Here is a 15,205-nt window from a genome sequence, read left to right on the forward strand (position 1 = left end):
TTGTGGTGCCTGCCCTGTGTGACAGCCTCCCACCAAATATCCAATGGCCCCTACTCTGTTGGCCTTTACCCTCAGGTGTTAGGGCTAGGGTTGTTAGCAGAGCCCAATATAGACCAATTTGGGATGGAGAATGATGTACAAAATGCCTCAGCTTTTGTTTTTTATATTTATTATGGCTGGTTTTTAATTGGATTTTTGTTGTTTTTATTGGTCTATATTGTTAGCTCCCAGAGTTATTTGGGTGGTCCAGAACTGATCCAGAATGAGGCAGCACACACAGTTCTGGGCACCCCCCAGTTTGTCCATATTACACAACTGCTGTGCAAGCTGCACTGGGTTCTAGTTTCTTTCCAGATGCAATTCAAGGTGTTGGTTATCACCTTTAATGCCCTAAATAGCATGGGACCATGCTACTTGTGGGAGTGCCACACCCTGAGGATACCTGTCTGTCCCACCAGGTCCGATAGGATGCCCCCCCCCCAGGTCCCTTCCCTTAAATGTTGTCATGTTGTCATCTAGCGTAAGCCCTTCAACGCAGATCGGACTAGGAAACCAATGCCTACTACTACTTTTTATTAAGCTATAGTAACAAAACCTTGCAAGTATAAATGGACTTCCTCCTCCCTCCCTCCATCTTCATGTGAACTAGGGAGGGGCTTGTCACATAACATTACTGCTTGGAATTCAGATCCCTTTTATCTGACCACTGTCTTGGTAGGGGCTCTTCCTTCTGTCCTTCAAGACAATTCCCTCTGACCTTTACATCTAATGGGACCTAGGAAGTGCACATTCTCCATAGCTGCCTCTGCCCTGTGGAATGCCCTCTCCCCTGAGATCTGGGAGGCCCCCACCCTCCTTGCCTTCCAGAAGGCCTTGAAGAGCTGGCTCTTCCCACAAGCACTGGGATAGAACGAAGCTGGAATCCAGTAAGATGATATGTGGATGTAATGGAGACTGATGCCCCAGGGCGCCATGAGGTTTTTATGAAGTTTTTATACACTTTTTACTTTGATTACTGGGGGTGGGGTGGGTGTTTTTACTGTATTGTGCATTGCCCAGGATTGCAGTTACAATATCAAGTATACAAACAAAAGTTTAAGATGAGTGGCCATAAACATTTCTAATTAATAAAATAAAAGCCTAGGTCAAATTTTCTGACTTCAAATGATCATGCAGACTATGGTTTGGAGACCAGTACACTCGAAATAAGTACACTCAAGAATTCTATTCTGCCAGTTTTTCCCATAATGGTTAACTCTTAAACTTCTTCATCTAATCAATTCTTAGTCTGTGGTATGGATCCCACATGAATGTATTCATTGTTTGGATTAAAGACAGCTGGTTCACATATTATTTAGAACTGGTATAAAAGTTGCAAAAGCAGTGACCCCCCAAAGGGTCAGACATGACTCAGTGCTTGCACAGGGGACCTTTCACCTTTTTTTTTCACATGTTCTAAAATTAACCAATTCACCTTTAGATTACCTATACATTACATCTGAATTTTAAAAGTTTCCAATATGAGTTTAATGCATTGTATAGGTTACAATGATGACTTATGTAAAAGAATACCCAGGAAACCACAAAACTACTTTTTCACAAGATTAGCACAAAATATAATAGGACTTTTTTAAAAAGCTGTATACTTACTACTTTGCTATCTTAAGTTAATGCCAGTGCAATGAATAATTTAAAAGATGAAATCAAGAGATAGAAAAATAAAGTAAAAACACAAAAAATAAAGCAAAACATGCAATTCAAATATTCTAGAAATTCAAAAATCTAAGTAAACAAAACAAAATATAATGAGAAATATAAAGTTCATCAGAATTGAATATAAAGTATTTGCTAAAAGTCCAAATTACTGAACAGAATGTAGCTGCAACATAAGAACAAGGTTACCTTCTCCCTGGGAGGAAGTTTTATAATTAGGGAATAGGTAAACCTTCTTATAGCCATTGTCCAGACCAGTGTTTCTCAACCTTGGCAACTTTAAGCTCTGTGGACTTCAACTCCCAGAATTCCCCAGCCATGGGGAATTCTGGGAGTTGAAGTCCACACAGGTTAAAGTTGCCAAGGTTAAGAAACACTGGTCTAGACCTATGCTGAGATGGGAAGGACATTCAGAGCCACAAAGGTCATGCACAGCACTTCATTTAGAAATAAAACTGAGAAGAAGCCAAGTTCTCTAAGCAGAGGTCTAATATGGTCATATTGATCAATAGCCTTAGTACTGTATTCTGTAGTAATCTTATCATATTAGGGGATTTCTCCACTATAATTTGCCCACTAAGCAAAGTGTTTCTAAGTGCTACAGTTTCCTTGTATTAATTCTTGAATTTCAAAACGATTCTTCTTTATAAGTATGCAGACTAAAGATAAAAAGACTGTTGATTTCAAAAGCAGTAACAAAAATGGCCATCTACAAAAGGAGCAACATTATTCAGAATGGGGAGTAAAATCAAAGCAGAACTGGAAAAAGAATCTGCAGTGTTGCCTGGCAGCAAATTATCACTTCCCAGTGAGCTATTTCCACCTACCTCTAAGAATCCCACACAGAAAAGGCAAAGGATGCATCTCACTAAAAGCTACAGGCCTCCTCCTTCATCCTCAAGCACTGGCTAGAGGTGCTTAGAATCTGAAAGACTTGTTGTCATACCTGATGAAGTTCTTTCTAGTGATCAACAAAGATGTCTTCCTCTTTAAACAGGAGGCAGGAAGTTAAAGTTACAGTATCTTGGGAGGGAGGGTTCTCTAGCAAAAGGCTTAAGGTAGAACTAAGGTATTTGGAGATCTGGGGAAAGAATCCTTCAGAGATTATCTCCTGCATACTGAATGATAATGGCTAACTATCCTCTCTCTTTCTAGAGTCAGACACACGCATACACACTGAACTCATTGCATTCATAATTTACAGTCAAGTGAAAAAGAAAGTACACCCTCTTTGACTTCTGTGGTTTTACGTATCAGGACGTAATAAAAAATCATCTGGTCCTTAGCAGGTCTTAAAATTCAGTAAACACAACCTCAGATGAACAACAACACATGACATATTACACCGTGTCATTATTTATTTTACAAAAATAAAGCCAAAATGGAGAAGCCATGTGTGAAAAACTAAGTACACCTTATGATTCAATAGCTTGTAGAACCACTTTAGCAGCAATAACTTGAAGTAATTGTTTTCTGTATGACGTTAACAGTCTCTCATATTGTTGTGGAGGAATTTTGGCCCACTCTTCTTTACAACATTGTTTCAATTCATTGAAGTTTGCAGGCATTTGTTTATGCACAGCTCTCTTAAGGTCCAACTGCAGCATTTCAATCGGTTTGAGGTCTGGACTTTGACGGGGTCATTGCAACACCTTGATTCTTTTCTTTTTCAGCCATTCCAGTGTAGATTTGTTGGTGTGCTTGGGATCATTGTCCTGTTGCATGACCCAATTTCAGCAAAGCTTTAGCTGCCGGACAGATGGCCTCCCATTTGACTCCAGAATACTTTGGTATACAGTGGAGTTCATGGTCGACTCAATGAGTGCAAGGTGCCCAGGTCCTGTGGCTGCAAAACAAGCCCAAATCATCACCGTCCACCACCGTGATTGACAGTTAGTATGAAAGGTTTCTGCTGATATGCTGTGTTTGGTTTTCACCAAACATGGTGCTGTGCATTATGGACAAACATCTCCACTTTGGTCTCGTCTGTCCAAAGGACATTGTTCCAAAAGTCTTGTGATTTGTTCAGATGCAACTTTGCAAACCTTTGATGTAACTCTTGGGGGGGTTTTGCAATTTGTCTGAGCACTGCACAGTCTGACCTTGGGGTGAATTTGCTGGGATGTCCACTCCTGGGAAGATTGGCAACTGTCTTGAATGTTTCCCACTTGTGAATAATCTTCCTCACTGTAGAATGATGGACTTTACATTGTTTGGAAATGGCCTTATAACCCTTCCCAGATTGATGGGCAGCAACAATTGCTTCTAAGATCAATGCTGAGGTCTTTACTCTTTGGCATTCTGTTAACACACACCTGAATGCTCCAAACCAGCAAATTCCTAAAACTTCAGCTTTTATAGAGGTGGTCACACTTGCTGATGATCAATTAATCAAGGGCATTTGATTAGCAGCACCTTGTTGCTTCTTTGCTTCTTAATACCTATGGAAGCAGTACTTAGTTTTTCACACATGGCTTCTCCATTTTGGCTTTATTTTTGTAAAATAAATAATGACACAGTGTAAAATTTCATGTGTTGTTGTTCATCTAAGGTTGTATTTATCAAATTTTAAGACCCACTAAGGACCAAATGATTTTTATTATGCCCTGATACATAAAACCATAGAACAAAAAGAGGGTGTACTTTCTTTTCCATACTTTTTCACACGACTGTACAGTAAGGCAGGTCCTGGCTCATTAAAACAAGATATGTACAATCAGTATACTAGTACATGTAGCCCATTCACTTCTCCCTCATGCAAGCAAATAAACTAATTAGGGAGCTTCAATTAAGCTTAGTTTCCCATAACATTCCATCCAGATGTTTTTGCTAATGTTCCTCTTGTAGGACTGGAGAGAATAGTAGAACTTTGAAAGACAGACAACGAGGGCTAAGTCTAATTTTCAAAACGTTCCTATACCAGTTTCAAAAGGAATAATACAGATTATCCAATGCTTTTAACAACACTAAAACAAATGGAATCTGAAAGGGCTCTATCATTCTAAGAAATTTGATTTTTCTAAATAAGAAGTCTTGTACACAAGACTTGCAAAATATGAAGTCCTAAAGCCAAAGAGATTATGAAGCCAATAGTTTCCATCCATGGACAGTGACTCCTGATGAAGACTTAATAATATCATATTTTGTGATCATATATAATAATTACATTGGAGATATTACTATTCTAAATCTTTGCCAGATCTAATTTGATACATATATATTCATATAATTCACATTATCAACTACATATTCTCCAACTTACAATAGATTTTTCTCAATTTTCTTACTGGAATGCAATGCAGGAAGTGTAATACATGTACATCCTTGAACATAAGTGCTTTTAAAATCCAAGGGCACAAAAACTATTAAATCATCTTTACATCTGGTATTGAACAAAGGTCAACTTGTGTTCCTCAAACCACCTCTTTAAAAAAATCTGTCATAAGAAAATTTAATTTCCAGGCAGGGTCCTATTTTAATTTGCCTCCTTCCCACTCACTTAGATCTCTACAATTTCCTGCACACCATCAGCAGATGCTGCCAAAATTTGAATATGCACCTATTAGAATCCTAATTGAATCTGAACTGTTGTTATGAAACTTTACAAACCAGAACATGAACAAGGCACCCTATAATTGAATTAGAGGGACCTGGAACAAACTAATCATTAGCTTGTCAGAAAGTTAATTTTTAAAAAGAAAAAAAGGAACAGGACCACTTATAAATGGAGGTTTTAAAATATCTGCCTATCTTCTTTTTGGGATTCCATTCTAGAAATCTGTCACTTGTACCTTATTTCGAAGTATAGTACATACAAAAAATGTATCCGCGTGGATTAATCACTCACTTGAAATATACTCCAGTTTGGATAGCCATTACAACCACTCCACAGTTTGTTTTTCATATCATGCTTAGTTCAATTATTTCAGTATTACAGTCAAAAATAGGGAAGATATAGTGCTTACCTGCCAAAACTCTATTAACAGAGGAGTGAGTGGCCAACCCAGGCTGTCCACGTTCATGGAAAATCCCTGCATAAGGCAAGTACTCAGGCAGCAAGAAGCGCCTAAAAAGGGGAGAAGAACACTGCTAGAAATGCTGTGAACCTGCTAAAGACCTGACTAATAGACAGTCCATTTCTTACGTGGGTTATTAGTCATATAGTTCTTACCTGGGGACAAAACGTCCAAGGGATGGTGCAGACATACGGGCATTCCGTGGGGCTCGGTGTCTTGACCTGTCTCCATTGTCCCTTCAGTGGGGAAAAAAGGGGATATTTTAATTATTAATTCTTCACTGCAAGGTCAGGATTCTTCCCCCTAAACTAATCACAGTAAGCAACACTGAAGTAAAACAACTTGCTTATAACTTAATTAACTATTAGGCTATCTTGTCACCTTAACGAAGACATTTCCTCAAAGGTTTAGGACACAACTTAAATCAATAAAATAACTAACACAGTGTTATATTAAACATACGATTTGAAGCTATTTCTATTGGTGTAACCCATCACTGAGATGCACTAATCTTCCTATATCCTCTTTCCTATCAAGCAAGATCTACAATTAAGTTTGGGATATAATGTTCCTTTTAGAATAGCATGGGAGAAAAAAAGTAACAATTCTACAATTCTTAGCTTCTTATTCTAAGTTACTTCTTTAATTCTTTTATTCTGATTTTGTACCGTTAAAACCCATCAATAAATTTGACAGATAGACAGGCAGGCAGGCAGGCAGGCAGGCAGGCAGGCAGACCATAGTAGTAAGGTGACTCTGAAACCAAGAGTTACAGAGAGCTAATATGCTCAGAAAAATTGCAGTATACCTCAGGACAATTCTCAAACTCTTGCAATTCTCTAGATAAAAAAAGTCTAGCTTTGCTAGAATTTACTTGCTGTGCAGAAATTTGTCATTGATGACAAAATGCCATGACAAAATGGTTACAAAGAAAGAAGCATTATTGTTTCAGAGTCTAACACAACTTTAAGAATAGCACCAATGCACTAATTATTAGGTGGTGGTGGTGGTGGTGGTAGTGATAGTGGTGAGAGAGAGCGAAAAGGAGAGATGCTTTTCCAAAATAAAACACTAATGCTAAAAAAATTAAAAATATATTCTGAAAACACTTGTATTAAAATTTGGCTGTTTGTATATCCAGTACCATATGATACTGATTATGTAAAATGCAACTTTGCTCCAATATCATTCTTACACAGGCTTCCAAAATTTACTGAATTTACAGAAGAAACCAAAAGTGTAAATATTCTCTCTCAATTAGATCCAACAGAATCTGAGATTTTAGTTTGTACAAAGCCAGCAAATTTACACAGCCAGCAAAAGTACACAGATGTACAGTGAATAACAGGCTGCTCTTCATTCTTCACATTCTTTTTCCCTTCAGATCATTAGGTACCAGATCAATAGTACACACTTTAAGACCTCCTGCAAGCAAGACATCTGAAGCATGCATCATGCAGTTTAACATGAATAATATAATCCCTTCTTATCACTTTGCTCCTTTTCATTTCCTGGTCTCCTCAGATTTTGGGAGAGGGACAAAACTCTACAAAGCTCAAAAATACAATTTAAAAATAAATAAACCGCAATACAGAACGAAAAATAAAACTAAAATAACTTAGTTGATGAGATCTTGCAAAGGAAGAGGTAAGAAGTTTAAGAACAAAAGGTAATATATCAATTAATTGATGTGGTAGAAGGATGGTTTGCAAGAATATAAATATATGGAGAGATATACTGAATGATGTGGTATAAGCTAAATTTAGTTAGGGTTTCTTTTTTCTCTTTTATTTCCTATCTCTAATTTCTTTTTATACTTATTCTTTTTTATGCTTTGCATATCACTGCTTACCCCAAAAAGGAATAGCAAGATAGGTATCTATGTGCATCAAAATAAATGCACACTTCAAAGCACAAAGGAGCTATGCCAAAACTTCAGTACTAGATTATTTAAAGAGCACTACTTTATTTCAGCCAAGGTTTATTATTACTTATTTATTCTTCCATAGTTAAGATACATTTGCAGCAGAGATTCTCATTTCTCTCTGACACTATGACAACTAGATTTTTAAAATAAAATATAAAATGCTTATTTAAGCCACTCTTTGTGTTCTGGGCTAATAAAAAACATATGATCCTTAATAAAAATGGAAAAGGTAAGGCTCTTGCAAAAACAGAAGACACACTATTATAGTGATCTCCCTTAGTCTAACATATTTCAATGCCTAGTTAAGTTAGAAGCTAATTTTCAAGTGAGCAGAGCCATAAACAAAGTCAGTTCTTATATGTCTATTTCAGAGATCTAAAGCTAGGATGTATAAAATAAGGCAAATGGAAATTTAAAAAAACAATAAACGATTATAAACACCACTTGGAGCCATGAGAGGAGGGAAAGGGAAGGAGATTATATATTCCTGAATGTCATGGGATAGAAATGTAAGTATTTTGAAAAAATTATGATTAATGAAATAATAAGACTGAACCCCCTTTAATCCTGAATAAATCTCTGCAGTGACATCCAACTAGGATGTCACTGTTTCAGAAAGCTATCAGTTGGTATATCATAAACACAACAATTTTGAGGCAAAACAATTCCTCCCTTCACCTCATCTAGTATTCTGCATTAGGAACTTCTGGTTAAGATTCTCATGCAACTATGGAAATCCTATCTCTATTACCTCATCTCCTTTCTCAAATTGTTTCTATGACAGCTGCAAAATAAGTTTGCCTTTGTTCCCAGGAGAATTTGCTGAAGAGAGTAGATTGGTCTGATCCAGCAAAGTATTTATGCTTAACACAATGGTTCTAAGATATGAGAAGATTTCACAGAAAGAAGTTGGTTTGGCTATACTACCAAAGCAAAATCATTGCACTCCCTTCAAAAATAAAAACTCAGAAATCTCCTTAGTATGTGAAGATGGATGGTCAAGTCCTTGGTGTTCTCTGAGCCTTGTTGTTTTCTTGCAGACATTTCATTGCCAGACTAGGCAACATCTTCAGTGAGAAAAGGGAGTGGGCCTTGCTCTCTCTGTTTATATACTGTCCAGCTTGGGGGGGGGGGTTATCCATCCACTTTATTAAAAAGTGCCTGACAACCCAACCCACTACAACCCAACCAACAGAAGCTATGAAAAGGATAACACTGCCATACATCAGAAACATCTCAGAAACTACCAAGAGACTGTTACAACCGCATGGCATCACTGTAGCACATAAACCAACTAAAACCTCAAAACATCCTAAGTAACTCCTAAAAATAGGAGTCATCTACAACATACAGTGTAAAGACTGTAACAGCCACTACGTATGACAGACAGGCAGAAGACTAGCAGAGTGCATCCACCAACACCAACTAGCAGTCAGAAGACATGATGAGAACTCCTTAATCTCACAACACATGGACAGACTCAACCATAGTTTCAACTGGGAAACTGTGAGCATCCTAAACCAAGCCAAATCCCAAAACACAAGAGAATTCCTGGAAGCTTGGCACTCAGACAACCAGCCATCAACAGACACATAAACAACATTTACATACCATTCAAAAGAGACAATAGAAAAGCCAAAAGACCAGAACACCTCCCTGCCAGCAATCAACACCCAGATATGCAAAGATTAACACTAGGATTAACACCAGATGAACAATCAAATAGCAGAATATACCCTAATCAAGGAACTATTAACTCAGTCAATCAACCAAGCAGCAAACAACAGCCCAATCAAGGAACTCCCAAGAAGAGAACAACACCTCCACCAACACAAGCTGGACAAACCCACTCCCTCTCCGCACTGAAGATGTTGCCTAGTCTGGCAATGAAACATCTGCAAGAAAACAAGGCTCAAAGAGCACCAAGGACTCCACAGTTCAACCCTGAGGTACAAATCTTCGCTTCCATTGGTAAAATAATACTTTTTATTTTTGCAGCATTCCAGGGAGCTTATTTCAAAGTAAATATATCATAGGCTGTTAGCCTCTTGGTAAAAACTGTATAGGTGTAAAGTTAAGGAATTATGTATTTTTTATTTCTTAGACCAGGAGTCGACAAACTTTGGCCTGCTACCTCTTTTTGTACAGCCTGCTAGCTAAAAATGGATTGGTGGGTGGCAGATTGCCAGGCTCAAGCCTCAGCTGAGCTCCTGGAGCAAGTGGCAGAGCTGAGAACTGGACAGCAGGGCGTTCTGGACAGTGGTGGCCTATCAGCAACCTCCTTGCTGGTGGGCTGGTCCTGTCCAGTGGCTGCCATGTTCCTTGGCCTTGGACCTGCCAGCCACGCCTGCAGCACTGCCAGAACCTCCGACCCTGCCTGGGCTACCACCACTGAAATATTTACTATCTGGCCATTCACAGAAAAAGCTTGCCAATCTGTGTCTTAGACAACTGATTTAGCAATGACAGAAGTTTAACAGAATGAGATACAATTGCAGTACCTAGGGACTTTTCAAAGAACATAGGAACAGCTACAGGTAGCCCTCCAGTTATGATGGCAATTGGGACTGGAATTTCTGTCACTAAGCAATGCAGTTGTAAACCATGACATCACATGACCACATTGCTTAGCGACAGCAATCCCGGCAGTCCCTGTTGCTGTTGTTAAGCAAGAATCGTGGGTATTTAACTGAGGACCTCACATGACCGCGATTTGTGACTTCTTGCTGGCTTCCAACAAGCCAAATCAATGAGGAACCTAGCAGGAAGTTGCAAGTCCTGGTCAAGACAAGCCTCTCCTTAGGCGGCTTGCAAGCAGGCCATCAGGTAAGTGAATAATGCTACTGAGTGAGGCTGGGTGGGGAGGTGGGTGCTAAGACCTGGCACAAGTACAGCCAGGCCGGGGGTGCTGCGGCATGATACAAGTGCAGTCAGGCGGGAGTGCTGTGGTGCAGCGCAAGCAGGTGCTGTGGAGTGCAACCAGGCACACAGGTGGGTTCTGCGGCCCAGCACAGCACAGCTGGGTAGATCAGGTGCTGCAGTGAAGGCACGGCTGGGCAGGTACTGCAGAGTTTGGGTGGGTGCGCAGGTGGGTATTGCGGCCAGATGCAAGCGCAGCTGGGCAGGGGGAGAGCTGCAGTGCAAGCACAGCCAGGCAGAGGGGTGCTGCAGAGTGTGGATAGGCACACAGGTGGGTGATACAGCCTGGCATGAGCACAGCCAGGATACTACAGTCTGACATGAGCATGGCTGGGCATGTGCTACAGAGTGCAGGTGGGGGGGTGCTGTTGGCGGACATGCACTACAGAGTACGAGATCCCCGGGATCTTGTACTCCATAGCAGGGCTCCTCAGAAGAAAACGTGGTGGGAGCAGCAGCGACTTACGGAAGTGGCTTGTGACCTTCCCTACTGGCTTTCCCATTGATTTTGCTTATGGGAAGCTCGCAGGGAAGCTCACAAATGGGAATCACAGCACCACGGGGCACTGCAACTGTTGTGTGAGCTGGTTGCCAACTGCCTGAATTGCAATCGTATCTTTGAACGGTCGCTGAACAAGTGGTCATAACTCAAGGATTACCTGTACTGCATAGGTATCTTGGCAATTTTTCTGCCAAAATTGCAGCATCCTAGAAACATAGAAACTGCTCAAATATGAATTGTAAAGTTCAGATTAATTAAAACAAGTCAGAAATCAGAGACCTGAGACCAGATTTCTCAAATATACAGTGAAAAACAAATTGTTGAGAAATCCCTATACACAGAGAAGAGGTAGAACAGCAGCAGTTGAATAAAGCTTGATAACTGAAAAAAAGGCAACTTAAAGGTACTATTATGGAAACAGAAGCAAAAAAGAGAAACAAGGAGAAACCAAAAATGGACATAAAATATTGGGTGAGAAGTTCGCTAACAAGTGGTTTCAATAGAATACCAAAAACTGGATTGTAAATTAGTTACTGCAAATATCATGTTGTCAGGGAGTTTTCAGATTCAAAGAATATGTACACGTGAAAGCTAACTAAATACTGGGGAATATTTTTATTAATTTATTGTTTATTACAATTACTGTTTGCCTCCATCTAGCATTGAAATACAGTCAAAAAATCATTGCAGCATATGGCAATACTTCCCAAATCTTCCCAGAAAACAGAGGAATAAAATGGCCTTCTGGGAAATAAAACTGCTTCCTTACCTGCCTCTTGGAAACTTTCCCATGGCTGGATAGTTTTAGTATAGTCTAGCTAGAGCAGACTCATGAGGCAAGATTCCTCAGCATCTACAGTATATCCCTGCTTCCTTCTCTGGGATCTTCAGCAAAGCAGAGGATATCCTTTCTCAAGACCTTCAAAAGATGGATGACTAGTTCAAAAAATGGCACCTTTAACCAAGCCCATCAAAAACAGAAGTAGCCACGTTCCACCTCAGCAATAAGCACGCAAACTACCAGCCTTCAGTGAAGTTCCGGAACCATGTTTTACAGTGTAATAACTCCCCGAAGTACCAGGGGGTAACATTGGACAGATCACTGACCTTCCAACAACATCTGGAAAAAAGAGCTGCAAAATTGAAAAACCACAACAAACTATTGAACAGACTGGCTGGAACATCCTGGGGTGCTGACACTAACACCTTACAAACAACAGACTTGGCCCTGGTTTATTCCACAGCCGAGTATTGTGCTGGTGTGTGACTTGACAGCTCCCACACCTGACTGGTTGATGTTCAACTCCACCAGACAATGCGCATCATCTCTGGCACACTGCATTCTACCCCTGGGTACTGGCTACCAGTACTCAGCAGTACACCCCACATCAGAAGACAACAAGCCCTCTCCCAGCTATGGCCAAGGATGTTTAACAACAAGGCCCTTCTTATTCATCAGGATATTGCACAGACCACCACAAGATTGAAATCTCATAGGCCAGCTTGGAAAACAGCCATAGATCTAACATCTATCCAGTTCAATCCTAAGAATGCCTGGAGAGAGGAATGGCCCAAGTTGTCACATCGTGGCTTGGTCATTAGTGATCCCTCTTCCAAACCTCCTGGCTTTAACCTGCCTCTCTCTGTCTGGATGAAATTGAATAGAATCAGATGTGGAGTGCCTCTGCTCTGTACCAATGGGGCTGGAAAGATTCTCCTTGTTGCGACTGTGGTGCCGATATGCAAACTATTAAACATATTGTACAAGACTGCCCACAACGTGCGTTTCCTGGTTCCTTAGAAGATCTGCACTAAGCAACACCAGAAGCTCCTTAGAAGATCTGCACAAAGCAACACCAGTTGTGAGGCTGCTGCTGTATCCCTTCAGAAGTTCTGTATAAAATTGTGTAGACTGTGTGTTTGCCTTTCTCTTGTCACGTACTCATCATACGCTATATCTCTCTCTCTCTGGGATCCTGGCTTTCAGGGCAGTTGGTAGCACAGTGTGGAAAGTTAAAATTTTCAGATGAAATTGTCAAAGCAATCTGAGCCTTACCATCTCAGAAAACCAACATAAGAAATGTATTGGTTCCTTCAAGAACCATGATAATGGCAGATTTTTAAAATAATTACCAGGTTAATTTTTTTTAAAAAGTCAGGGCCATTCTAAATATGCTTATTTTACATTGCTTTTGTAAATATCTACAAGATAAAGATATTCTATACTCCATATATAAATCTATTAACTTCTTTTTTAAGACAAAGAAGAAAAAAGCTCACGTAGAATTTAATCTCATTTTTAGTTTCAGTTCTTTACAAACTTAAATACTAGGACAAGTATTTGAAATGGACTATAGAAATAATGTTTACCATAGTAATCATCTATCAATTATATAAAATAATTGATGATAGTTTACTGCAAGTTTTACACTGAGCTCAATGCTATTATCACCGAGAATACAAAATATGCAGCTTAATAGAATGGTAATGGGAGGTAGTAAATACAACTTCTCTAATTCTTAATCATCCCCTTAATGGATTCAAGTTATGTAACTTTTTTTAAATACCTGCTCTATACTTAGGAGTTTCAGTCTGACATTGGGCAAATGTGAGCAGATAATTGGCTCACTATCCATCTTCAGTACAAATGAGTTGATGGACCTGTAAAATACTCTGAAATTCATACTAGGTGTTCCCTGTGTGAGTAAAAGGAGGATGAATATAAGCTATTAATTTATATCATTGGCCAATAAATATAACTGCTGTACATATTGATCAAATCATCATAAAAATTAAATGGCATTCTCTTAAGGATAAGGGAGAGACATTTAAAGAAAAAAAGAACCAGCAAACCCTTTCCTTAGAATCAAATCTTAAAATAACGCTATGCGTTCCTAGTTAGGAAAAAAATTCCTACATTAAAATGGAACAATTTTAATATTTTGAAGAGTTCCATTAGCACCAAGAAATATATTCTTACTGGAACATCATAAAAAGAGAGAAATGTGCTGAATGTTTTAAAAAGCATTCAAACTACACAAAAGCATTCTCTTGTATGTATTAAACTATAGGTACAGTCTCCCAAGAGATGTAGCAGAAATGTCATAAAATTTTAAGATGAGTTAAAAGCAGAAGAAAAATGCAAGAACAATCTATCTTGGTGACAATAATATAATAAATCAGATTCTTCCCTTAAAACTCCAAACTCATTTTTTGTACTGACTCTAATGTCTGTAATAGCCACAAGGTAAATCCAGATTGCCAATCACATCTCATTTTTAGGTTGCCTTTCTCTCTTTTTTAAAAAAAAACTGTATTATATTTTCAAGATATAGATAAAAGATAAAAAGACTGAAAAAGAAAACTAAAAGAAAGAAGAAAAACTAAAAAGGTGTAGAAATAAATAGAAAAGAATACATAACAAATGACTTCCAACTTTCTACAACAAAGATATACATATAAAAAACATCTATCTGTTACTCCAATTTTAACTATGGTAAACATTATCTCTATAGTCCATTTCAATTTGTAACATTAACACTCCTATCTAACACAATTTTCCCCCCACTTAAAAATATAAAGAAGAAACCCTCAGACACAGTTTTTCACAGAAGACAAATACAGTAGACTCTCAGTTAACCTGAACTCAAGCAACCGGCACTCTCAAGCAACTGGCAGAAAAATCAAACTGGAATAAAACCGGCACTCTCAAGCAACCAGCAAAAAAAATCTGTATCTCTCTGCTGTCACCTAGTGGGTATTAGGGTTTAATAGTAACTCTCAAGCAACCAGAAACTACATTTATCCGGCATCTACCAATCCCCATGGGTGCCAATATGCAACTAAATATTGTCCCTCCTCCCTATAATAATTTTCAATCCTCTCTGCCAGCTATAACTAACAAGAAGTAACCTGACTATATCTTATTACTAAATAAAAAGAAAATTAACTTTATTAATATCCTTTTACCAAAAATAAAAGTAGCATCCAGAAACCAAAACATTGATCTTAACCCTTAAGGAGCCATCCTGACAAAAATATTTAAAATTTATCCCACCTCAAGATAAACCAAAGCATTTACATATCTCAACACTATAGAGAACTTTCCCCCTTTGCACCTCCATCTTT

The 15,205-nt window shown here is 38.8% G+C and overlaps 1 protein-coding gene across 3 annotated transcripts in view; it reads right to left on the bottom strand.

The window, feature by feature from the left end:
* The window catches only part of AMBRA1 (autophagy and beclin 1 regulator 1), a 181,774-nt gene that overhangs the window by 75,661 nt on the left and 90,908 nt on the right, over positions 1–15,205 (bottom strand). For all 3 annotated transcript variants that reach the window (XM_063289679.1, XM_063289678.1, XM_063289680.1), the window contains 2 exons: positions 5,885–5,965; positions 5,679–5,779 (listed from right to left, as the gene is read on the bottom strand). In XM_063289679.1, the coding sequence (XP_063145749.1) occupies positions 5,679–5,779; positions 5,885–5,965 (182 nt within the window). The remainder of the gene's footprint in view (positions 1–5,678; positions 5,780–5,884; positions 5,966–15,205) is intronic.

This window comes from Candoia aspera, chromosome 1, assembly GCF_035149785.1.
Source record: "Candoia aspera isolate rCanAsp1 chromosome 1, rCanAsp1.hap2, whole genome shotgun sequence".
Taxonomy (NCBI): Eukaryota; Metazoa; Chordata; class Lepidosauria; order Squamata; family Boidae; genus Candoia; species Candoia aspera.